Source organism: Lagopus leucura, unplaced genomic scaffold (assembly GCF_019238085.1).
Source record: "Lagopus leucura isolate 7727_CA_CO unplaced genomic scaffold, USGS_WTPT01 Super-Scaffold_100008, whole genome shotgun sequence".
In the NCBI taxonomy this organism is placed as follows: Eukaryota; Metazoa; Chordata; class Aves; order Galliformes; family Phasianidae; genus Lagopus; species Lagopus leucura.
This window is the reverse complement of record NW_024962265.1, coordinates 29,371,904-29,399,167: the sequence shown is the minus strand read 5'-3', so window position 1 is coordinate 29,399,167 and position 27,264 is coordinate 29,371,904. Positions and strand designations below refer to the sequence as shown.

Sequence of the window (27,264 nt, the reverse complement as noted above, 5' to 3'; positions counted from 1 at the left end):
TTTTGAATGTAAATTGAGGTATAATCTTGCAATAACAGAGTAATAGGATTTGGAGGAACCAGTGAAGGTGACTTCATCCACTGCCCGCTCAAAGGGAAGTCGCTCAGGTCTTTGTACAGTCAAGTCCAACACTAAAAATATTAAATAAAAAAAAGACCTAAAATAAAACTGCACCCCCTAGAAGAACGATTACACTACCTTTCAGGACATTAAATGGCATCACAAGAAACTTAAATAATTTTCTGACTTTTCAAGAATATACATAAAACAAATCAACAAGGTCAGTGAAGAACTTGACTTGCTTTTAATTATCAGCATATTTTTATTAATGTTCACAAGAATCTACTAACCAAAAATGGCAAATAGATGTGAAAAATTAAAAGGGAAAAAAGCAAAAACGCACTTGTATATCTTTGAGAATATGAATGCATAAGATAGAAGCACAAGTATTACTACCATGTTTTCTCAGTCAACTGGCAACAAATAAATAAATAATAACAAACAGATTTTGAAAGAAGCCACAGCTTTTCTGACTTGGTTCAAAACACTTTTGCTTTTACACTTTCTATTCTAGTCTAGTCCCCAACAAAGCATAATTTCTTCTTCCTGCTCAGGGATATAATTATGTCTTCATTAGTTCTGAAATGCAGTACAGTAGGAAACTTGATTTTTTGGCAGCATTGGCATACTAAATAAGAATAGCCAGATGCTGCTTACATCACTTTCAGATATAGACAAATTAAAAGCAAAACAAAAATCAATGCACAGGTGTTCACGAAAGCAATAGATTTTGAGCTCCCCCCCTATCTGGCTCTCTGTTAGAAGGGTATTCCATGTTGGGTCTCAAAAGGAACATGGTATGTCCATAGCTATTTCATGCCCTCACGTGAACATACTGAACACAAATTGTAGCGGATAAAACTCTGTAACCATCTGGTCAACTGAAGTATTTCATATGAATTGTAAGCGACCTGTTCATTGGTGAACAGAATGCTTCCTGATTGGGATCTTCGTTCTCCTTTCTGTTGTATTTTGATTGAAAGCTAAGGATGGCAGTTAGCAGAACCCCACGATATGCTGTTCTTTTGTTTGTACACCAACAGGTGCACGAACAGCCATTAAGTAGGCTGGTGCTAAGAAGTGCACAATAGCATTAACTGCTCAGTTATGCTCTAGGAATCAATGGAATTACCACGAAGGAAATACAATAAACTGAAGTTCGTAAGAAAAAGGAGATGAGCACTCACTTGCAGGAGTGCCCAGTTATAACTAAAAATTATACTTTCATTATCAGCCATTCTTCCAGTTTATGACTTACTAAAACAATAATCACTTCCTGCTTTGGGACTGAAATTACTCCTGATTCTCCTCATTCCAGAAGGTTTGCTTGTTTGTGGTTCTTCTGGAGAGAATGGAGAAGGGCAGATCAGGGAAACCCATCACTACAATATTTTTAAGCAATATTCGTAATCTTTTTTTGCTCTCTGGGCTCTTCAAATACAAATGTTGAGTTCTCAGTTAGGGTCTTTCTGGAAGCAAAAGACTCTGCTGAATTTCATGAGTGTATTCTTAATAACAAAAAAAAAAAAAAAAAAAAAAAAAAAAAAGAGTTGATAAAGTATAGTTAAGGCTTTAGTTAAAAAAAAAAAAAAAAAAGCAATTATTAAAAAATCCATCACGGAATCTGCACACTATTTTCTTGTCAGAAGGACAGAGTGCAGCCAGAGAGATAAGCAAATATTAAGCATTTGAGAAATCTAGTTTATAATATTTTTAATATTTTAGTATTAAGAATTATTGACATTTCAGGAATTATTGACAACATGAACATTCATTTGTCATTTGTCTGAAAGCTATGCTTACCATTAACATATAACTTGAAAAGCAAGGCTTTCAGCACATTAAAACAACTGTGTGCATTAGAAAGCCCATCTCAAACATCACTGTATTTGGAACAGAGCTTAAATATAAGGGTTACACAGATAGCTCTGTAATGACCTACAGAATGATTGAATGCGTAACAGTTTGGTTCAAGTCTCACCTTCAGTCTTTGCTTATTTAATTCAAGACCTTTGGAATAAATGTATTCTTTATGATCTTCTGTATAATGGGAACCAACATTTCATTCAAAATAACTACACAAATACGTGATAAAAATGATCATTACTGGAAGGTACATCTCGACCATTATGTACATTTAGGAGGAAAAGTACTATATTTTCACAATCACAATCAGCAAATTCTATACAAAAGGACAATGAGTGAGGAGCAGTGCAGATACACATGTACAAACAACTCAACAGAGGTGTCTCTCAGTCACCTCTTCTGCTACCTCAGGATGAAAAGGAAAATCCTGGACTTCTACTACCTGCCTCCTTCCTAGACTTGACAGGAGCCATCTGGCTCTCTCCAATCACTTGCAGCTGCTGCCTGCTTAAAGGAAAAGCAAAAAAGGAGGGGTGAAGGATGTGATGTGCAAATACAGTAGAAAAAGAGTCTTCACCTCTACAACCAACAAGCAGTTTGTACTATAATTTCCATTTTCAAAAATATACCACATACCGACCATCAGATAAACCATGGAACATCGAAGTATCTGCTCAGGAAGACAAATGACTTTACCAGAGAGCTAGTTATATGAAAATATAAAAACACCCTAACTAAGTTATACACTTAGAGCCAAAGGTAGAATTTTGCCAATGTATCAGATTCCAAATCTTTATTTTTTCATAAAGCTGGGTCCTACTCAGATGCAATGTAGAAATTATTTTAATTGGCTTTGACTCCAGTTCACACAAAAGAAAAAAATCACGGAATCATGAATATAAGAACAAAAAGAAAGTCCTTCAAGTCTATGTCCAAAAAAAAAAAAAATAGGTAGTGTAACATTCTTCACTGCTCACTCAAAATGACCGAATGGTACCACAGATATTTTATATTCTACCATGAATTAGAAAAACACACATAATAATAATTTGTGCCCACTCCCAGTGCTTTGTTTTTTCTCCTCTTCTTCTAATTCTCTTGAAATAAATTTCTGGTCAAATAATGGAAGCTGTGATCATGATCTGTCTCCAGATATTTTCACCAATGTTGTCAATAACAGCGAGGTCCCTGGAACTGCCTTAGTTTTGTATTTCCTACAAATAACTGCAACATAACCAGTCCTCTCCATAATATATATATATATTATTATTATTTTTTAATGAAGCAACTTAGTTGTCTTCTCCTATAAATATTCTAATAAACTCTGAAAGCCATGACAAAACCCAGGTAGTAGAGCCCTGGAGCACTCTGCTACAGGTAACAGCTTGTCTCTTGAGCCCAAAGGACATGGGAGTTGCAGTGGGGATTAGAAAGAGAAATAAACAATGGTTGTTGCAAACGTTTAAAGATCAGAATAGTGAGCACTCCTTCATTGTGCACAGTCTATTACTGAACCACCATAATTAATAATGAATTAATCTGTAATACTTCACAATCTTCTTAGGTTTTTTTTGTTTGTTTGTTTTGTTTTTTAAAGATGTTTCACAAAGAAAGGTGAATTAAAGAGATTGTGACTTACTTCTAAATCAATGCCTCATCTAGATCAGTTGGCAGGCTGTTCCCTGTCAAATGCAACATGCTTTGAGTTTAAAATTTGGATACACGGTTCATACGCAGGGTGAAATATCTTGTAAAAGCCATATCTGATTAAAAAGAGAGACATTACTAAAGGTAATCAAGTTCTTCAAATATGTCAGTAGTTGTAGAGAATGTGCGACGTCACAAGGCAGGATTCTGTCATTTGTTTCTTCACAGAACTGAGCACTATTCACTTCAAGGAATTTGTGTTGATAATACCCTTCTAAAGCACTTTATCCAATGCACGCTAAAACTCCCAGGAAAGACCTGTAAATGCATAAATATATGACAAACACAGAATTTCTTCTTACTGGACACTACTCTGATGTCTGATACTCCCACATAGCCCAGCTCAAACCCCAGAAGCTTCACCAACCATAACACAAAGCACCAAACACTCTAAGGGCACCACAACACACATGAAAGGAGCTGCCAAGAAGCATTTAAACCAGCGCTGTTAAAATGCTGAAGCAGAAACCTGCAGCAATGCTCCAAACTGCCAACATTTGCCATTATAATTCTAGATGTTAGAAGACAGACAGATATCTCAATATACATGTCATATTATACATACAAAGGCAGATGTTTGAAAAATACAGTAGTTTGAGTTATCTGTGCGCTACAGCAACTGTTAATGTAGTTGATACTGAAAGGTTCAATACAGACATAAAGATGAAATTATCATTACAGCACTAAGAAAATAGCAAATTAAGCAATGTAAACTAAACCTTAATAATGGATACAAACATAACACCATTGCTCCAAACATACACAGAACCTCCAGAACTAAAAATGCCACTTAGCTTCCAAGACCTGAACAGTTTCCCTGACCACAACTTGAACTAGTATACTCCTCATCTATCAAGACACGTGGAGCACAAAGCCCAAAGCCCTTTGATCACAGCCTGTATGCTCTACTGGCCATACGCTCTGATGTTTCGTTTTGCAACTGACTTCTATTTTCAAGAAAGAAAACCACTGAAGTTTATAAATACAAAGTTAGGGAGGTAAGAACATTTTTCGAGTTTCAGGAAAAAAAGTTTGCTTTTCAGATGCACTTTTTTTTAACACTTAAAATGATCGCTGGTAAATGGTTACGGTACGGTAAATGGTTATGATAGCAATTACGTATTCACTTATTTCCTGATAATACGACGTTCCACTTTTTGCAATTTTGGCACTTCAGTAACTGTTTTTGCATTTTAAATACTTGAAATTCAGACAGACATTTCATGAATCAGAATGAACAAGCCGTCAGAAAATAAAAGACTTCTTAGATATAACTTCAACTAGCCAAAGATTTCATTAAGACTTACATATACCATAATGAAAAGATGTTATAGCAATGCTGTAACTTTCACTGAAGTTTCAATCTTCCACAGCTCAGCTTTTCCTTTTAATAACGTCCACATTCAAAGGGGATCTACAATATTTATCTTTCATTTAATCATTTAACTCTATCTCACACGGTCAAAGCATCACTAAAAAAATAACAACTGCAGAACTTCCTTATTTTCCCCTCACCTGCAGTATGTAAAACCACATCACAGCCTAATGAGAAATGGAAGTCATTGAAAAACCACACTTCTTTCAGTGCTGGAAACTGAAGGTAATTGAACAACTAGTTCTACAGGTGTTTCAAGTTTAAAGGATGCTCTGTCGTACAGGTGTGGCCTCACTACCTGAGAAGCATAAAAATGACATACAAGCAGCATTTGTCATCCTATCTACCATCTGACACTAATACCAATACAATCGGACAGAAACTCAATTCTGTTCCATGATAGGCAAACGTGATAGAACCAATTCCTCCCAGAATATACAGGAACAGGTTTCTGGATCTTCAGCCAAAAGCAATGAGCTGCATTTTTGTATTCTTGCTTAAATCCTCAGTATTACCTGAGGACTTCCCAGAACCAGAGAGTCAAAGGGGTTGAAAGAGGCCTCTGGAGATGATCTAGTCCAACCCCCTGCCAAAGCAGGTTCCCTACAGCAGGTTATATACGAAAGCACCCAGGAGGGTTCTGAATATCTCCAGAGACCGAGGCTCCACAAACTCTTTGGGTTCCATCTTTGGGTTACACTGAACGCAGTGAGCTTTTTCCTCAAGTTCATATGGAATTCCTATGTTCCAGTTTGTGTTTACTGCCCCTTATTCTGCCTCTGGTCTCTGCTGAAAAGAATCTGGACTAGTCCATTGGATCCCTGTCCTTCAGACATTTGCAAGTACTGTTAAGATCCCTTTTCAGTTTTCTCTTCCCCAGGCTGAACAGCCCCAGATCTCTCAGCCTTTCCTCATAAGGGAGATGCTACAGGTCCCAGTTACCTTTGTGGCCCTCCATTGGACTCTCTCTGGAAGTTCCCTGCTCTTTTTGAGCTGAGGAACCTGAACTGGACACGGTGCTCCAGATGTGGACTCATCAGGGCAGAATATACAGAGTATAACCACAAAATAAATAAATAAATAAATAAAAATAAATAAATCACAGTTTACCTTCGTAACTTATTGCATCATTAACCTTTTGCATGCAAATTTTATCACAAAGCCTTAAATCAGGTAATTCCTATTGCCTTAGTTAAGTACTGTAAGTAGGAAAAAAAATATTAATCAACATATACCATGTAACATTTCCCAGAGCATGGAACCCCTTATAACCTGGAAGTACCAAAAATAAGAAGCTACTTTACTGACAAGCTACATGCTGTCACACTTCATTTTAACAGTCTATTAATATTTTTAATAACAAAATATATGTGGAAAAAGTAATAACCAACATTATATTTTTTTGAGACTAATTTATTCCATCACGATAGCTGGTTCCAACTCACCACTGCTTTTAAGCCACAAGTTATCAAGTAACAAAACCAACATTTTGTGAAAATATATTGCATATTCCATCTTTCCTGTTTTCATACGAAATCATAATCCCAAATCACCGGATCATAATACTCTGCATAGGAGCCATTTGTGATACCATCATCAGAGATTGCAGCATTAGATAAGAAAAAAGCAGCAGGCTAATCCTAACACGGATGTTATTTTCCTGCAAACACTCCTTATTATAAAGCACACTTAAGAAATCCACAAAATACATTCTCCCCAATGTTTTTTCAGACTTCTCCAGAAAGCATCGCATGTTCTTTCACTCCGTACTATCAGTAAGAGGTGCTTCTGTGAAAAGCTCAGGTGTCAGTGTGTTACTGTAATGTTTTTAAATGAGAGAGTAAAGAAAAGGGAATTTTTATTTTTTGTCTTGTCTTTATACAAAACTTCATCTTTTATCAGTGCATATAAATATGGTTCTCAGAAAACATACCACTAAACAGCACATAAGCAGCTAGATAAACTTCCTCCATTTTTCACCTTCCACACTTGTTTTACATTTTTGTGTTGTGTGAAAATGTAACTATCAAATATTCCTATCAAAGCTACTTAAAACTATGCTGCAAAACCAACTGTTCACAGCTGTTTGTAAAAGTTCCTAAGAAATAAATTGAACAATCTCCTGTTTCTACCCCATCAATTCTGTATGTGTACAGCCATCAATTCAGAACCCATCTATGAACTGTGGAAAAGTCTCGGGTCATTGTAAGGGAACATGTAAGTGTCAAATCAGGTAAATAAGCCTGGCATAGCCTCAAATCTGTAACGTTTCTTGTTTGTTTAATACAAACTCCTATTCAATCTCATTTCCTGAATAGAAAGGATAAAATTACAAAGAAATCCATCACCAATTTCTTCAGCATCCCAACAGCACCAGAGCTTAAAAGGCATAAAGTAATCATCCCAGACAAGTGTGATGAGCCATCAGTATTACAAGACAAGTTAAGGAAGATGGAAGCCAAGTTTCTCCTCCCCTTTGTAAAGGGATGTGAAAACTTCTGCTATATTTGCTGAGTGCTCTGTGTTTAAAAGGAAAAGAGGCAACTGGCACAACTGCATAGATATCAGAACAGGAAGATCCTCAGGAAAACCAGACTGCTCTTTCCTCGCCATCACGACCACTGGAGTCCCCATAACAGTTTAGGTACAACATACTCCTTGCTCTTTCAACAGCAGCATCAGTGCCCTTCACATGTAGTTACCATTGTGATACGCTGTCAAATTAACCTGAACAATGCAAATAAAGAAGGCAATTTTAACTACCTAAAATACAGACAAACCAGAATGTAATGATGAAACAAATGAGTGACACTTCTCTAACTACAGGCCTCGACCTTGCTGAGTTGCAGTAGTCTGCCACAGACAAAAGTAGTTCTGAAAAGCAGAAAAAGTCTGAACTTGCCATAATGGAAGAGATAAGGAATGGCAAATAGCTTTTCTACAAAATTAAATAAGTGAACAGAAGCTGTCGTAAACATCAATAATTAAAAGCCAAGAACAAGAATCCTCATCCTTTTAAGTATTGTACAGATTGTCCCTAAACTAAATGCTTCTAAGATTTCTGGGACAAAGATAAATTATTTTTGGTTAAAACAGATTATTTTAACCATGTAAATGAATTGTTTGAAATTGTTCCAGGCATTAAGAGTTTTCTTCAAGAGACAACGTGAATACCTTTCTTTCTAACCTATTTTACAAAACTGTTCACAGTAAGAACCACTCTTACCAAAACTGTATTACCGTAAAATTCTATTAGGCAGCCATAACTGCAAGCAATATTGCATTTAAATATACGATTCGCTTCAGAAATATTTTTATTATTGCAACTCAATGTATATCTTTAAAATATTTTTACTTTCTGCAAATACTATTTGATCTAAAAATTACATGTTGTAAAACCTTATCGTATATTGTATGTTTTATAGCAGATGCATATTCAGTACTATTTCTTTACCAGAATTAAATCTGTTCTATCTGCTCTGTGTGGTGTGTACGGTAGATCTCCAATGTACAACAGCACCATAAGCTCATTTTGGATTAATCAAGAGAGTATTATGAAGATTCACTTGACCACGCTCCTTACATAAAACTTCTGATTCTCTAACACACAGCAAACTTCTTCCAAAAGCAGGGATTCCTGACTTCACTCACTGTGGCACTCAGAGAACATTCATCCGCATCAGAGGCAAACGCGCATCCTGCCCGCCTTCAGCTGACACACAGAACATCATTACATGGAAGTTTAATTGCTATCAATATTAATTTCAAAAAAATTCCTTCCTGCTCTTCTAAAGAAGTGATACGCAGTCATCATCAACTTTATATTAGGTATAAATTTGACACCCTACTGTCTTTATGGTACATGATGAAAACCTGTGGTACTGTACTACGTGTTACTATGGTGCTATGTGCACTATGGTGCTATCTTCGTTTCTGCTGGTAGGCTGCTTGATTCTTATGTTCGTGAGCAATTCATAACATGAACAGGTAGCCACTCTAACTAGAGGGATCTTGCTCATTTCTGAGATCATCATGTAAGGCAAAGCCTAGAACTGATTGTTCTTCACGCAGTAGTAAATCAGTCATTTGCAGTCTGGTAAAAAGAAAAGTAGACTTGCTTGGTTATTTTTGTATGTACAAGCATAGTGCTTACTGCAGCAGCAAAATAAACGATGTAGGAACAAGTACCACTGGAGAAAGCTTACAAACAGGTTTAAGAAAAAATGGGGCAGCCCTACATAAAACTCCAGAAGAGATCACGACAGACAAACTTGAGAAAGGCTTGTGTGAAACAGCCCGGCTAATAGGAGGTAATAACTGTACCTCTGATTAATCCTGACATTGGCATTCAGGTTTTAGTTTACCTACACTAAAATACCACTACTGTCATGAAGAAAGGAAGTTCTACTTACAATCTCAACTTCCAAAGTATTTTAGCATGAGATGGTAAATACAAACAACTTCCAGTTCCAAGCTGAGAGGCTTGCAGATGCAGACACCTGGAACGCCAAAGCAGCTCACCCACAATTAAGGCTCACACTGCTAAAGCAGTCTTCTACTGCCATCCTTCCTCTGTAGTAAAAAACTTACTTAAAAATAAGAAATCTTCCTCTAATTAAATCAAACTGTTTAGGTATGAAATATTTACACTTGCTGCACAATTGCAAAACACTAACAATCCATTTTCAAGTCAACAAACAGTTGTGGTAAATAACATTTTGTAAATTGAAAACAAGCCTGAGATCTTCAGGGTGAGAACTACAGCACAAGAAAATAAGCATCCTTTCAACCAAACATCTTTTGTCAAGTTGTCCTTACAAAAATTCTTACCAGCCATAGGGCAAGTCTAATTTCACATACTGTATTGCATTACTGAACAGGAATATGTTTTTTTTTTCTAAGATAAAGATACATGTATTTATTTAACCATAAAAGTGAGAGGCATTTGTGGTAGCAGTCCTCAAACTTTATGACAGATAACATTCTCCATTCAGACTCAGGACCGTTTCTGCATCCATAATCTCCCAATTGCTGCTCAAATCGTACACAATTGAAACGAAAAACAGTGAGACTGCACATAAACTGCATTTCAGCCTTGGTTATTAAGGAAAGAAGGGTCCTGCTGACAATATCCCACAAGGCAGCAGACAACTGAGAACTGATTTTAGAATTCTGAAGCAAGAGTGTAATACATGGAGAAGTGGTAGGAGATCAATCACTTCTCCAAAAGATGTCTAACCTAAGTACTGCTGATAAAAAAGTACGGATATCTCTTTGCAGAAAAAGGTTGAGAGAGGAACATGAGTCCTACAGACGACCTTATCTCACACATTCTGTTTATTTACATCTGGAATCTATTGTCTCTGCCTCCTCAATAAACACCCATGGGGGCACGGCTGCAGAGAAAGATGCACAAAGATGGAGCTACAAAGGGAAAGAAAGTAAAGTAACAGTGGCAGTTACGTCCACTAAGCAAGTACTGATGCTTGCTGACGTGACTTTGCAGAAGAATACTTCCATGAGGTTTTCTTCCTCTAAGGGCAAATGTTCTTGCCTTGTGCATCAGGAGCTGGATTACTGCCAGGCACCACAGTTGTGATCTCTGAAATGATTAGCACTAAAAATTTAAATGAGGTCTGTAACAGCAGTATTTTATACTTAAAGTAAAAAGAACAAATGGAAACTACAGCTGGTACATTCTTTAACACTTCTTTACTTTTTCAGAAGTCCTTTAAATGGTACAAAAGCAACTAAGTCATACAGAAATAAACATAAAACTACATAAATAATACCTCAAATAACTTACTACATGACTACTAAGACTTTTTCAGGCATTTCACTTCCCAGTGTAAGAGATACAAACTTATCAAGGATTTAAGCCTTAGCAGAATCTGACTGAACAATATTTGTTTTCAAATGCCTCACCATTCACCTTCTGCCAAGAAGTCCAAATCTACACTAAGGATTCTCTTGTTCCCTCATGATGGCATGTCACAGAGATTCTTAACTATGCAGCATTTTATACTCACTTTCTTATACTCTATTTTATTTTCAACCTCAGCTGCCGATGTTTTATGGCTCATAATCAGCCATACATCTCTTGTGTTATTAACTCAATGCTATTTGTACTCTTTTCACCAAACATCCTCACAGTACTGCCATAATTTCATTTGATTAAGTGTCTTGATTACACAGGAATTTCTGATGGTCAAGGAAAATGTTTTCAAGCATAACTCAGTCTGTTCTGCTCCACAAATCTACCTGTCTCAACACTTTTAACCTATGGTATTATTCCTTGATAAACTCTGTCATTTAACTTTCCATACTGTATTAATCTCTCTATCACTGCCTCCTGTATCATCATCAATGCACACTACGCTCTCATATATGCTTTCTGCGTACAAAATCTACACACACACAAACTCCACATGACAATCTGTGACTAGGAAAGCTCGCCTGTTCTAAGACCACTGCCAGCAAAATGTCCCTACTCAGCTTTCTCGAAAATACTGCAAAAATAACAACCTCTGTAATCATCACATATCTTCCTTTTAAAACTCACCAAGATCCTCTGATCTTTCTCTCTCTTCCTCATGTAGCACCCACGTTCACACTACAGTGAGACCTAAAGTTTTTACTAATTTGATCACTCATTAAGCTGCTCCATTTTATGGACTAGCCAAAAAAACCTATTTATCTCCATCTGTAAATAACTTCCAGGAACACAAGACAACCGCTAAGCCTTGAGAATTACCCAAGTGACAAGACATGATCTAATGTAGCAAACCTACTGAAAAAGGGAGAAGGAGATAAAAAATAAATAATTGCTAAATATGCAGAGTCTTTTCTATATTTTAGAGTTGTTCTCCATATTCTAGGAGTTGTTCTTCCTGTTTTGCCTGTAACGGGACTTCCCTTGGTACATATGACAACCTTTACAAACCTAAAGGAAAGCAAACTGAAAAACTCTTTTTGGAAAGTCAACCATAATGCAATAACTTACAAAACTTGACAAAAATAAACAAAAGAATAAACAAACAACAGAAGTAGGCAATTCAGGACTGCAGTCTGTTGGCATGCCTCTCTGCAGCTAATGTTGCACTCAGTGGAACCCTGATGCAGGTGTCCATAAAAACAGATCTCTATAATTAAAAACAAACAAACAAACAACAACAACAGAACAATCAAACGACAGCAACAAAACCACCACCACAACCCCTCAGCACCACCAAAAACCTGAAAGCAGAGCTTGTATCACTACTGGGGGGCAATGTCAGCAGCACAGCAGTCACTCAAGGGACAGCAATATTGTCTGCTTGAAAAAGGATGCCACAAGCTGCTAAGTAAGATAACAGCAATAATTTCTGATGTATATTTGCAAGAAACAATGAGGAGCTATGCTCCTTTTCCACTCTCCTCCATGCAGTGAGGTAGAGCACACAAATTTCTGTTTTCTTTCAGAAAGAAAAAGTATATATTATAAACGATCATTCCAATCATAAACAAAAAACTATGCAGCTGTATGACGGTATTTGTATACTATAACAGAAATTGCAGTTGCATGAAAAATACAGTTTGCCCACACCTTTGATTGGTTCACCCGCTCTCTGCTCACTAACTGCACTGAACTATTTACATTCCACTACTTGGACTAGTTTTAAACAGTAGCCACTTTTTATGCTCTAAACTGAGTTTAGTAGTTCTCTTCCCAAAGTACACAAGCCTAAGGCCCAGGGCAAGCATATATGGCCATATATAACACATATGGACATGAACTATCAAAAAGAAACAGCACTTTGTAATTAATTCCATCCCAAGACTAAAACTTTGTCTCCAAATCTTCATTTTCACATTGGTATAAAAACTTTTCTCAGAATTTGTGAAAGCTTACTCCATTAAATTTTCAGTTGAAAATTGATTCTGAACAAATTCGTAGTATCAGAGGTGGGACAGAAGTAGTCCTAATACAACTATCTCAAACTGAAGCTAACAACTGGTGTTTCATATGCCACATACTTAACAGCACTCCTGCATTTCATATAATTAATGAACAAATTACTCAGAAATGTCTCTGTCTTCAGAAAGTTACAATATCAGCATTTGAAAAAACCCTCACAGTTCCACAACTGTATTTTTCTAGCTTTCTTAAGCATAGCAATGCCTATAAACAAGTTTTTTACCACGAAGAAACCAACTCCCTGAAAGCTCTTTAAGGAAGAGATAAAATCCTTTTATTTTCATTTTATGTCATTTTACGCCCTTATCATATTTTAATACAAGGATAGAAGTAACAGTAATTATGATGATAGAATTCTTACATTAAAACGAGAATGGTAAATTTGGTGTTAACAAAAAATATAAACCAGCAGAATAGAAATTTGTAATATTAATGCAGCATTGCCAGTACAAATGAAGATGCAGAAGAACCACTGGAAGGTTTATACCATACATCAAAACCTCACTGCAGAAAGCAGGTGGTGCAGTTTGAGTCCAGAGATTACTCAGCACTTCACTATGACATCCTTCACTCAGCAGCAACCCAGCTCTGGGCAAAAGTCGTAATATCCAGTGACCAACTTAAACAATGGCCACAAGCTGCACCAGAGGAGGTTTAGGTTAGTCATAAGGAAGAACTTTTCCTCTCAGAGAGTGGTCAGGCACTGGAATGGCTGCCCAGGGAGGTGGTGGAGTCGCCGTCCCTGGCAGTGTTCAAGAGGCGCCTGGGAGAGGAGCTGAGATGTGGTTTAATGCTTGTGGTAGCAGTGGTAATGGGAGGACGGTTGGACTAGATGATCTTGCAGGTCCTTTCCAACCTTGTGATTCCATGATTCTATGAGGGAGCTGACCATTAAATACTGTAACTTTTCAGTATTTGATAACCTCCCTTTTTCTTTCTGAAATGTACCTATCCCATAAACCTTGCCAATCACCACCAGTACACAGACACACTGGCTTTCTCACCCAGTTCTCTACATTCACACTCCCTTTGCAAATCAACTACCTATGTTCAACAGCTCTTCTCCCTCACTAAAATAGCTCCACACACTTAATCTTCCCTCTTCTTTGGCTTTCATGTGGTGGGCCCAAGTGGACACGGCGCTCAGGGTATGCCTCTCAGCTCAGGGTACAAGCACCAGACTGGCCAGCAACCCAGAAGCACAGATGTATCTCAGTGCCTCCATGCTGCACATCTGGATTGCTTGGCATGGAGATGTAGATTTTCCCAATGGGCACATGCCAAGTCAAGAAATAAATTCATTCTTCAAATCTGCAAACCTCAGCAAATGATCTGAGCCAAATAAGCTTTGGCAAAAATTAAAAAAAAAAAAACAAACACAGCACTGAGAGTCACTTCTACCTAGTGGCCTCCTACAGTGGAGCTCTGTGCAATCTGCCCTATAAGGTTCTATCTTGTAAAGCAATCAGATCAACAATCCTGTAAGTTTATGCTGCTGCTGTACACTATTTGGTATGCAAACAATCACATTTGTGTCTATTTCACTACAACTTTCCATCGTTACTTTCACAACATAAAGAAGGTTCTAATCATAGTTATTCCAGTGTTACAAATGCTGTAAAAGTTGGTAATACAACAGATCACACTACAACAGTGAAATTAAAGTGAGTAAATTCTTTGGTACATTCATACAAGGAACAATGATTACAAGCATCTTTGCACTAATAAGTTAAAGTTTAGATATACATTTCCATATTTAACATATAAAATGACTGCTAAGTTGAATTTTAAAGTTTAATGTAGATGTAGACCTTCTGTAGATCTTTCCACCAGCTGGATCTTCAGTAAGTGTCAACAGCTCTTTGCTTTCCAGACTTACCAAGATCACCAGAACTCCCAAATGCTTATATTTATTTAACCATGTAAAAAACAAACCCTGTTATATTCTTAAACACCTAATATATATATTTATATATATAAATAAAATAGAATATATATAAATAAAATTAAAACACACACACACCTCGTGTACAACTTTTGCTTCTGCGCAAAAGCCTCCTGAGGACAAGCAAAGAAATGAACACCTTGTTTACACCTACTGCAGTATCTGAGGGCCTTTCCTTCTAAAGCCAGCACAGTTTATGTTTAGATATATAAAGCCCAGATCTTATGAGTCCGACCTTCAAAGTACACGTGCAGAATTGAGAATGCCATTGCTATCAGCTCAGCTCCAAACAAGAATGAGATTCTACTATGGCACACGGGCAAAAGTCCATAATCAGAGCTCATAGGCAGATCAATATAAGCAGCAAGTCACCATAAAACTAACAGAATATTTTGGCTTTACACTGGCCCCATAACTTTATGGACAATTATCACCTCAAACTGCAACAGAGAGACATATCCATACAGAAGTAAGTACATTTTGGGAAGCGGGGAGTTTGTGTGTATAGGCATACAGAGAACACTAAACCATTGTAGAACCACCTTTCTCTTTGATCTTACTTCAGAAGCACTTTCTTCATCAGACTAACTCTGTTTAAAATACAATTAAACTGCTCACTAAGCTACTTCAGAAAAGTAGGATTTGTACACCGGTGATGTAAAAGTCTAAACAGAAAACAAATCTTGTATTCTTCTACGACAAAAACCATCTTTCTAGAAAGGAAATTATACTTCAGTAATAATAGCACATTAATTATGAGACATACTAATGAAACACTACAGAGTGTAATGAAGTCATTGTCATTGAGTATTGTATTTTGATGTTTTAATACTTTCCACTATGTTTCTATATGCAGTGATTAACGTACTTTCCAATAAATGGCTTCATGTTATACTCAAAGAAGCACGTGGTATACAACAGGACAAGTGTAGCTAAGTTTGTTGGAAAATGCATTTTGAAGCATGTGAAGAAAAATGCTTACTAAAGGTATCTCAATCTGTGTGGCAGTTAAGACTTTGAATCTTAAACACCATAATGTATATAGTGATCAGCTTTTGCACATAACTGTGCTTCAAAACAAAATTTTCCCTAAAATAAAAATTGTGTTTCTACACGCTACAGTTACCAAAATGACCTTGGAAGAACAAGCAAAACACACGGCAATGCTGCAATGCCTGACTGGGTCTGCAGAGTACCTGAAAGCACATTTTTCAGATGTGTGAAATACCTTTTAGATATTGGTCTGGATCCTGTGAATTCCGCATGTCCACAGCTGCAGATTTTTATTTTTTTTTTTTTCAGATCCAATGGAATCTGTTACCATTTTGTTGTAAAATTCAGTATTTTATGGTTGCTAGGCACCTGACTTTTGGCGCTTTGTCCTCTTGCCCTTTTACCTGCATACCCCTTTTCTCTCCTTCAGTTTTCTGTACAATTAGGAATTCATTTGATTACAGTAAATATTCCACATGCTGTCTGTGGCTACAGATATTAAGGGGTCAAGGAACAGAAAATGAATTCCACCTTTTAGTCAAAGACTGAGAAGACTATGATTAGAAGAGAAGGAGAAAAAAAGACATGTGCGCTTCAATGCCAATCACAGGTAATTCCCCCTCAAACTACAAGCAAAGGAATTTCTGAATTGGCCCATGTGGGGTAACACCATGGAAGCCAAGATAGTGGGTAAAGGATGTCCAGGAAGCAGACCCAGAAACTCCTCAGAAATAACTGCCATTGAGAATAATCAATTACCACACTGAGCAATGAGTCAGAATTATGTAAATGTATATTAAGAAAAAAAAATACCTCAGTGATACAACAGATTAATACTGCCATGGAATTTATTACCACAGAGGGCATAAGGCTCTATTATAAAGAATATACTCTGGAGACAAAGATAAGGCTGCATATTCATACTTAAATGAGGTCAATCCTGATCTTTTCAGGTATTTACTGTGCAACTGTGGTATGATATGAACACAGACTGTTCATTTCAAATGTAAATTTTCCCAGGTTTTCATAGATGGTATCAGGAGGCAAAAAGCATTCAAAAAACAGCTCTGCTATCTTCCCCAAAATCACAGAGGACATATATAAACTCTGTAGCATGGAACTGTTCACCTGACTGGGTTCTAGAGCATTTAATCAGAGTCACCAGAACCCAGATAGTCCTGAGTCAAGTAACTGCGTAAGGGAAGTCGAATTCTTATGTTTATTTTCATAGGTTTTCTTTCAATTCAAATGTTAAAGTAGTAATAATAATGTCACACAGTACTACTACATCTATTTACATAATAATCTTTGTTAACATACTAAGAACATGCTAAATTTACTTAAACTGCTGTTATTTAACCTAAGTCCTTGGGTTGCAGCCCAGAAGAACAGTTACCCCAATGCATAAAGTCCTGATAATACACAACTTACAGCAGTACTACAGAGTACTCCCCAAAAGAACAGAGCTACTCAAAGGCAGTCACGTGGCTCAGTGATTTACAGAGCTGAGAATCTCTCCACGTGGATTATCATGGAAGCACCACAACCTTTCGACTGGGAGGCAGAGGCCAACCAACAAATGTCACAGTAGGTAACAACAGAGAAGTAACTGTAGCTGTAAGTTTCACCCGCCAAAACTTCAGCAAACAAACATACAAAAACTGTTGCAAACATTGTGATCTGAAAGGTCTCTCTGCATCATAACCGCGTTACCACACAGGACTTCTATGCAGATGATGAAGCTATGAATTGACAACTAACCCTGTAAGTTATTCTACAAGACTCCTAATCTGAGCAGTTGCTCCTCCCACACCAATAAAAAAGGAAAATAATATGAGCACAGTTCACTGTTGCAGAGAAACATGCTCTACTGCATCATTCAGCAGAACTCTGCTGTAACGATATGCAATCCCTCTTCATAGCACAGCTGGCTTGCTACCATTTATCTAGAGTTAAAATAAATGCATGCACATTATTTTAAAGATATGAAAACTAAAAGTAGAGAATTCGGTGTCACCAGCATGTTGCTGAAAACCTAATTCAGGTCTGCTCAGACTTGAACTCATTGCTCCAAGGAGACTGTATTTTAGATCTGATACCCAGCTCACTAATCTAGTACCTCAGGCAAAGCCTAAGCTCGCTATTCTGGGTACCATCTTGCTGTTTTATTATCCTTTCTTAAGATAAGCTTCTTTCTTTCAACTGTTCCAATATTTCTCTGCTTAGGTATCCCAAGTTTATCTATTCCCTAAGGAATAAAGATTGTTCTTTCTCTCATCTATGCTATATTTTCTGCTTTTCAATACTGCAGAGGGCAAACAAGCTTACGAAGAGTTTTATTTTCCTCATATATTCCTAATTTATATTCATTTTCATATATTTAAGATATGACATAGAAGCATGAAGAGACACAATCCCTGCATTAAAGAGCTTACAGTCTCACACTTCTCTGTGAGACAGGTAAACAAACATCACTATACTAGCTTTATAAATATGAATAAAAAGATGGCAAATGATTTAACTAAGGCCACTGAATAAATACCGATCAGATTGATAACCAGAAACAAGATTTTATTATGCGATCTCTGGCCTATATTTAACTCCCTGTATGAACTGTGTGTCTTGTAACAATGCTGACTGATACTGCAGTTATTTCAAGTAGCCCCACAGAAGCTGAGAGACACCACTTTGGGACTCTGAACAAGCATTTTAAAACAAACCACAAACAATCCACTCTCACAATCTGTTGCATACTTAGTTTTCACTTTCCCAGTTCACAGAACACAACTCCAGTCTGTTGTATTTTTCAGACAGTGCTTCCTCAGCCACTGATTAAAAAGGAACTCTAAAAGATGGTAATTACCAGTATATCCTCCCTTATGGACAGTTGAAATAAGGCTCAAAAGAAAAAAAGTTGGCTATCCTAACAGGAATCTTGTGTTACTAAAGAAACAAGAAGTTAGACTATATTTGGATTTCATTCCCATTTGATATGCACTTTTCAAAGGAACGCTCTGAACTTCTATGCACTTCTAGTACCTCACACCTGTAAACCAGAATAAATTGTATCTCTAAACCACTACTGAGGAAAGCAGAGAAGGGGCTAGGATAGGAAAGAGTATGAAAGCCTTATCTACTGAGGTTTCACTGCAAATAAAAAAGGTAATTAAAGCCTATTAGCTACAGAAGAAAGTCTGAAGCCCTTTTTCTCAGCCCAGGCTTATTCCACTCTAGCAGGAGAGAAGCAATATCCTTCCATCCTTGTGCATTCTCAGTCTTGCTGTAATTTACTTACCATTTATTCAAACCTAAGATGTTCTCACAGCTATTAATAATTCAAAAACATAAATTAATTTTTATATTGTTTCAGCTGATGATTGGAAAATGGTATTAACATATAAACTTTGCACCAGCCATTAGAAGATTCAGGTAGGCCCTGAAGTCACCGAGAGTTACTACAGCGCTCCCAGAAACTTGCTTTTTGTAGATTATTAGTTCTGACATCTGGCTGGATAAGCTTTCCAGTTAAACAATCAGAATTCTGCTTTACAACTGGAGAACAACACTTCCCCCCCCTCTCCCAATAAACCAGAATATTTCACCTTAGGAGCACTGAGGTAATCATTTCTACTAAAAAGCTTGTAAGGAAATAGAAAGAGAAAGTATGTTAACATTCACCTCACTAATTTTTCACTGCATTTTTCAGCAGTGGAGTTTACCCTCTGCAGGAAAAGCACAGGAACTTCGATAGAGGTCAAACTCATCTGCATAGTGCCTAGTAACACAACACAACTCTAAGGAAGATACATTTTAAGGTAACTACTCCTCTTTTCACCTGCTGCTTGCAGGTTATGTTTTTATACAGGCTCTACTATCTTCTGAGCAGATGCACAGCAACTGTGACTAGACAATAACCATCCAAATAAATTAACTCCTATAGAGAGACATTTTGATATTTTAATGACCAACATATTTGTCTGAATAAAACTTCAGGGCACAAACAGTACCTACTCTTGACTGTAAATGTCAACTGCATTATTACAGTACAACTAAACCAAAATTTCTCTCCAACTACGTAAAATACTGGCTTAAGACTGAAAAGCAAGGCCTCAGATGTCTCACCGAAACATGTCTTGCAATTCTTACCTTGAGAGGGAAAAATAATTCCAGACAGAAATCACAAAAATGTCACCCATGTATTCGTTCTCTGTCCTGCCAAAAACTACAGGATTTGTGACCAAATTAAGCGCAGTACATTTTTCAGGTGAAGTCTGTAGTGTTATAATAAATGTTTGTAGCTTTTAAGATGAAAGCCTTCATTATAATGTTATTCAAGAATGGACAGAACCTGCAAGGTCATCTGATCCATTTTTCTGCCAGTCCTGGCTCACCCCTATCACACAGTATGTATCACCCTGACCAGCCTGGGTTTGGACAGCCCATGTGGTGGGTTGCCCCCCAGCTAAACTTGTCATACTCATCCAACTTCTGAACAGCATGTGTTATGGTTTTTGTGCTGCTGTCTGCACTGAATTTTCTCCCTCAGTTTCATCTCAGTTAACACATTAACATAACTTCCTATCTTATTAAAAATTATCTCCCTTTTAAGTATGTGGGCCCTTCAAAATGCTTCTAAGATACCACGTCCCCGTTTCACCCAAAATATTCATTTAGCCACATAAGATATACTTATTTCTCAATTATTTTTATATCAATTAGTCCTTTCTGTCTTCCGTATATTTTCCTGTTCTTCTCTAAGTTTCTGTCAAGTTGCCACACCTGTTGCAAAGGTGCCTGGATGTAAAACAGTACTTAAAATACAGTCACACAGTCTCATGCAAAAATCACTCCCTCTCATTTCCAGTGCCTCTGTGGATGTAACCTAAACTCACTCCATCCTGTTTCACCAAGTCTATACACCATACTGTACACTGAGGCCTGCTCTCCCTGTCAGAAGCATGCACAAATCCTTTTCATATGAAAGGGAGCTGGGTGCACACAACTGACAGGATTATCAGGCCCATGGTATTGCTCCTATCCCTTTCTCAGCAGTACTGCTTTCCAGGTTATTCCCTCACAGTGAATACCTGTTTTGGATTACTGTCCCTCACACGTTATAGCGCGTTTTCCAAAATAATCTCATTTATATTTTCCAACATGTCTGATTTCTTTAGATAACTGGTTTTTCTGCTCTTTTGTTTAACCCTTCCCTTGTCATCTGCTAATGTCACTAGTGTACTAGTCACTTTCTCATTAAGTTCATTAACACAGACACTAAATATGCCTAAAATGGCCAATCTTGTATTGCTGTGTGCATATGCAAGCACTCCTATCACCCAAAACTGCTGTGACTCACCAAATACATCCTTCATACTTTGTTTGATTTTTGTTTATGGTCCTTCAATCAATTTTTCACTCAGATGTCTATAGATATAGATAAATAATTTGTTAATGAGTGATTCAGAGAGGTATTTATATTTCAGTTAAATATGCAAAATAATTCTACAGCTACAACTTTCCCTTCATCCTCTGAGGCCTTCAACTTGCAATCAGATGTGGCAAGCAAGCCAGTCCTGTACCTACCCATCATCACTCATCTCTGTGCAGATGTTGCTGCAGTATCAGAGCAAGAAAAGTAACAAAAACACTTCTTCAAAGTAATTTTGCTTAGAAAATTCCAGGCTTTTATTGTTGTTTCCCTAGCATTTCTGCCATTATTTTATTAAAACCAGGAACTAGAATCCCCCAAGTTTATCTAGTTCTTCAGCTCATGTGTTTTTCCCCCCACTGTTCTCTCTTTCTTATTTGTTTATTTATTAAGTTGGAAAGCAGTACTCTCATTAAAAATGTCTCTAACTTCTGTAGTCAACAGCTATTTCATACGATCCTGATTTTTAACTGCTCACACTTTTTTATCCTACCATACATGCATTTTCAAGAAGGTCACCATAATGGCTTGCCTTCATACTAACTTTATGCCCCTTTCCATTTACAAATCGACCTATTTTCTCTCTACTCAATTATCCCTTACCTTCCCAATATTTACAACAGCAAACTTATTACTCACCTTTTTACCAGCATTAACTAAGTTCTGCTGCCTTCACCATAAGCTTCGCAGAACCGAGACTCAAACTTACCTCACCTACACTTTGTCCTTTCACATAATATCTCTTAATGCAGACAAATACTTTTTAAAAGTAAAAACTCATTTTGTACTTCATTTGCACAAGGCCTCTCACTCTCAAAGGCCTCATGCAGACCCACAACAGAAATAAATGTATCACTTACTCTCACGTGAAAACCAGCAGAACCTTATACTAACATACAAGGTCACGTCGGTCCAATTCTTTGTAGGAATGTCATCTCATCAATTACTAACACAAAAAACAGCCTGTATTTCATGTTAACTTTGTTTTCACCTACTGCATGTTTACCAACTAACAAAAATGTAAATGCATGCCCACACTACCAACACTTGCATTTATTACTCCATATTATTTTCATTTACAGTATAAAATAATCTTTAGAGGTGCATTTAGAAAATGCTTTCCTAATTCACCTCACCTGAGATGAAGCATCTAATTTGCACTACATCCAAGGGACTTACACTCTGTGACGCTTACAGAGACTTACAGAACTACATTAACAAGTATCAGTGGTTATCAGCAGTGTGGCTTTGCTCACTAAGAACCACAGTGCATAAATTATTTCACCTGTCAGACAGCTCAAAGCAATGCAGGCACAAAGTTTGAATGGTTCAGACTTTCACTGTCACAAATAACTTTTTCTAGTGTGAGAAAAGAGATGGCAGTGCAAGGAAAAGAAGGGGATGACAGGATGGCCTATCATATTTTCAATTATCATTTATCAGAATTGTGTCAGAAGTTTAAACAGTTCACATCATGAATGAAGTCTAACATACATTCCCAAAGCACAATTCCACAAGAGTCAAAAAGAAGTAGCTGCAAGAAAAAAGACACACCTGACAACAGCTTACAGGAAGGTTATCTGATGATTGTTCTGCAAAACACTCAGTATGATGAAGCCAACAGGACTACTAATGCCACACAAAATAATTCAACTTTCTAAATTATTTACACAGCAATTTAGAGTCGAAATGACTGCATTATTAGAGATAACAGTAAACCGAGCAAGGGGTCCGTGCAGCCTGAGATTTTATCTCAGCCAACACGGTATGCCAGATGTTTCATAGAAAGAAGCAACTTTCATCCCAAACCATCACAGATCCAAATCCATAAATGTATTCCTGTAGGTGCACACCACCAAATGCCTCTGAATCCAGCAGGATCCCACCTGCCATGCAGATCACTGCATCGCTTCATAGGACATAACACTCAATTGGACAAAAACGTACACTGAAGTTAACCTTGCTTCAGTTTGTTTGAATTTGTTTGCAAAGTCATTACAATAGTGAGATCAAGACTACGCTCATATTTCAGACTCAAGAGGAGCATTTTCATGTTTTATTTTTTAAACCCAAGGTTAATTTCTCAGCGGTTCATAAAAATACAGCCCTGTGAGAAAGCTCAGGTTGTGGTCTTTGACACAGATACACAAAACTCTTTCTACAAATTTAGCATTACAGCACTTCCATTTCCCTATAACCAAATCCCCCTAAAACCTTCAGTACTAAAGCTAAACAAGCATTAACCCAACAGAGATACACGTGTACATACAGCCTGTATACTACACATATAGGGCGGTGAACTCAGCTGGAAAACACATCAAACTCAGATTATGCCAGAGCAACAGTGACTAAAGCAGTAATTCAAAAAGCAAAACAAAAACAAACCACCCCCCAAACAACCACCTTGACAGCTTATTTCAGATTGGCCTATGCAAATGACAGAGATTGTGATGAACCAGACCTTCTGAAAGACCCTTCTCATCAACTTCTTCAAAGCTCCAATTAAATTAAAAGAAATTAAAAAAAAAATACAACAATTTATATTATTTATATATCATCAATTATACGCGTTTTCAGCAACCATATATAAAATAATGCCAATAACAAAATGTTAACAATAAAAATAGTATTTTTGGATGATGGATTCTAAATTATAAAGTAGCATCTTGTTAAAAATTAATGGTCATTACAATGCTAAATTAACATTAATTATGTTAACTCTCACAGCATATAAATGCTTCCAAAATACATATGAAAGCACAAATGACATACAACCATGACATTTCAGTGCAAAAAGTTAGGCTTTTGAGCTTCTATCATATGAAATTAAAAGCAATATATTTAAAAAAAAAAAAAAAAAAAAACCAAAAAAAAAAAAAAAAAAAAAAAAACCTTATCATTTTGCAAACTATATGCAAAACATTGTCAGGTAATAGATTACTACATGGCCCAACAGAAGAATTCAAAAAGCAGTAACTATTCTCAATGATTCAGTAACTCTTTAGCAACACTACCATAATATTATGTATTAGAGAAAGAATATAAACAGGACAGCCTAAAGTGAGCTTCCCACTTCATTCCTAGGCCTAGCAGCAATCCTAAACTTTGCTAAAGCTATTAACCATAGCCATTTATTTCCTCGGTCTGGATCTTAAAGCAATCATATGTCAACACCAACAAAAAAGAAAAATTCAGTAACTACAGCTATCTGACTAAGGTTTTCCAGGCATCATTGTAACTCAATAACTGCTCTACTGTGCTCTGAACTCTACAGCTTCAAGCTGGAAGTCAATCTAGGACAACCAATAGAAAGTGCACCTGTACAATTACTGCGTTTCCTAATTCAGAAGGCCAAACCGAAGACAGATAAAGCTTGTGTGTACTCAGATCACCAAAACAGAAATCCAAAAGCCCATACATCTTTCCTACATATCACTCATCTATCTTATCTTTAACTGCAATTAAATATACCATCTATACAGTGCAGAAACATAAAACTACATTCCTTAACCAGTGTGTATAAAACTTGATTCTAAATTAAATAGATGTTTCTACAAAGCACCTAGAGACACTATACATGCAATAGTTTCAAAATCCTTCACATAAAAAACAACCACCAAGTTAATCAAAATTAATTCTTAAAAAAAAAAAAAAAAAATAGCAGCACCACACACAGTAATTTAAAATATTCAACATTAACTCCACGCTACATTAAAAAATAATCTGCCTCATAAAAAATCATCTGTATGATTTCAAGGAAGGTAACCTTATTTTTAAAAGCTGCAGCAATCTATTATTTTTCCAGTAAGAGAAAAAAAAATATTTATCTTTTGTACTCTAAAATAAAGCCTAATGAACGCTGCTAGTAATTGATAACAGTACAATTTATCCCAAGCAGTCTGTCTTCCTGCTGATGTATTTTCACTCACTGCCTGGCCCCACTGAGCTATAAACAACTTTACATACAGGAACATATTTCAGCGCTTCAAAAATTAAAGTAAGTTTCTGTAACTGCAATAACAGGATCCCTCAGTAACTGTCCTTTAGTACCACCGTTCAGAAACGATCAGCAGAAACGTCTCCCACGTACTCCGTTTATATACTGAGGATCTCTTCAAAGTTTAAGATTTGCAGATGTAAAACGCAAATAAAATAGCTGCAAAACATAATTACCTTTAACCGACCACTGCACCAGACAAACAAGGAATTGGACATATTTTCAGGTCTACGTTACAGCATTTTTAAAGAGCGGGGGTATTTTTGTTATTGCACGCAACAAAAACCAAACACAACCCCACACTCACAAATACCACAGCAACAGCTTGGTAGCACTCACCGCAAGTAATACTGTTTTAAAGCGAAGGCAGCATTAGAACAACTTCTGGGAAAGTTGAACTCCTCCACGATCTCACCCCACTGGTTCTTCTCAGAGACCTGTCAGAACAACACAGGCCCGATGCACACCGTGCCCCCAGCACCACTCCACAGAGCCCACCGAAACAGGGGGCTGCCACGGAGCGAACGGATAAATATACTGAAATAAATAAACAGGAACGCGTGTGGGGTTGGGGCCGCATTTCCTGCTGACAGCCTTTCCTAGCGTTTCCCCCCGGGAATCCCCCCGCTTCTCCCCAGCAATTCTCCCCCCCCTCCCCCCCCTCCTCCCCCTCCACAGCCCCGATTTTTATTTTTCACGTCGCGGGGTCGAGCAGGAGGGTTCGGCCGTTCTGGGGTTTGTTTGTTGTTGTTTCCCCTGCCTGGACAATAACCAATCGCCGCTCCCTCTGTCGCCCCCTTTTAAATCCTGCCGCGGTCCGTTAAAACCCGCACGAGTTGCCCACAATGCGGGGCGGTGCGGGAGGGGCGCCCCCTGGGCCGCGGGGTCCCCCCGGCGGGTCCCCCCGGGCCGGAGCCACAGCCACGGAGAGGCCTTTCTTTTGAGGCCTACATCTCTGTCCCCAGCCTCGAAGCCTAAAGATGGCTATTTGATTACACACCGTCTCGGGTGCCCCTTTTGTTATTTTTCCCCGGGAAGAGCTCGCAGGGCAGCGCCCGGCCCCCCCCGGCCGCGAGGCTCGGTTCCTAGCCCATGCTCCGTGCCGATTATCGATGTTAAACATGCCCGCTAATTTTGAGTTGCACTAAAACTGCGCTCAGACTCTCTCCTCTCTCCGTCTGCCTGAGAGAGAGGCGGGCAGAGCCGCAATCACAAGCGAAACAAACTGCCCCTCACGGCCCCGCTCCCCCCTCGCCTTCCCCCGGGGCCGGGGGGGGGAAGAGGGGGGTGGGCAGGGAACGGGGCCGGGGCGAGGCCGGGGCGGGGGGACGCCGTACCCCGATCCCCCCGCATCGCTCCGCCGACAAGGCCGAGCCACCAACCTGCCTGCCTGCTTCCTCCTTCCACCCCCCACCTTCCCTAACCCTCTGGAAATAGGCCGGTTCCCGGCACCCCGGCTCCCCCCGCCGCCCCCGGGGGTCAGAGGAGACTTTTGGGAAGAGGTTAGCGGGAGGGAAACCCAAATTAAAACTTCCACTCACCTTCCCAAATCCGCCTAAAGTGGTGACTCTGGTGTAGAGAGCGTGAAGATCCAGCTCCTTCCCACCCACCACAGGGATCTTCTTAAAAGGAGACCTGCCAAAGGAGATCCACACAAAACACCGCCACTTGTCAGCTCTGCCCCCTCTTCTCCCCTCGCCGGGGCCGCCGTGTCCTTCAGGGAAGGGGCTGGAAGTTGGATCTGCTCGGTTAAAGCCTCCCCCCCTCCCGTGCCATCTCCCCATTTTCCTCACCCTCTGCTGTGGTGAAACTGCCGCAGCTCGTCCAGGAAAGCGAGTCCCTTTCTCCGCTGGTCTGCGTGGTTTTTACCCGTCGAATTTGCCATTTTTGTATTAAAAAAAAAAAAAAAAGGTCCTCGTAAAAAAAAAAAAAAAAA

The 27,264-nt window shown here is 38.2% G+C and overlaps 1 protein-coding gene across 2 annotated transcripts in view; it reads right to left on the bottom strand.

Annotated features, from left to right (window-relative positions):
• ARID2 (AT-rich interaction domain 2) overlaps positions 1 to 27,258 on the bottom strand; it is a 105,317-nt gene extending 78,059 nt beyond the window's left edge. The window contains exons 1-3 of one of the 2 annotated variants that reach the window (XM_042872455.1): positions 27,122 to 27,258; positions 26,870 to 26,963; positions 25,668 to 25,765 (exon numbers count right to left, since the gene is read on the bottom strand). In XM_042872455.1, the coding sequence (XP_042728389.1) occupies positions 25,668 to 25,765; positions 26,870 to 26,963; positions 27,122 to 27,213 (284 nt within the window). In that variant the 5' untranslated portion in view covers positions 27,214 to 27,258. The remainder of the gene's footprint in view (positions 1 to 25,667; positions 25,766 to 26,869; positions 26,964 to 27,121) is intronic. The other variant, XM_042872456.1, reaches the window with a different exon arrangement.
• Positions 27,259 to 27,264: the final 6 nt, after the last annotated feature.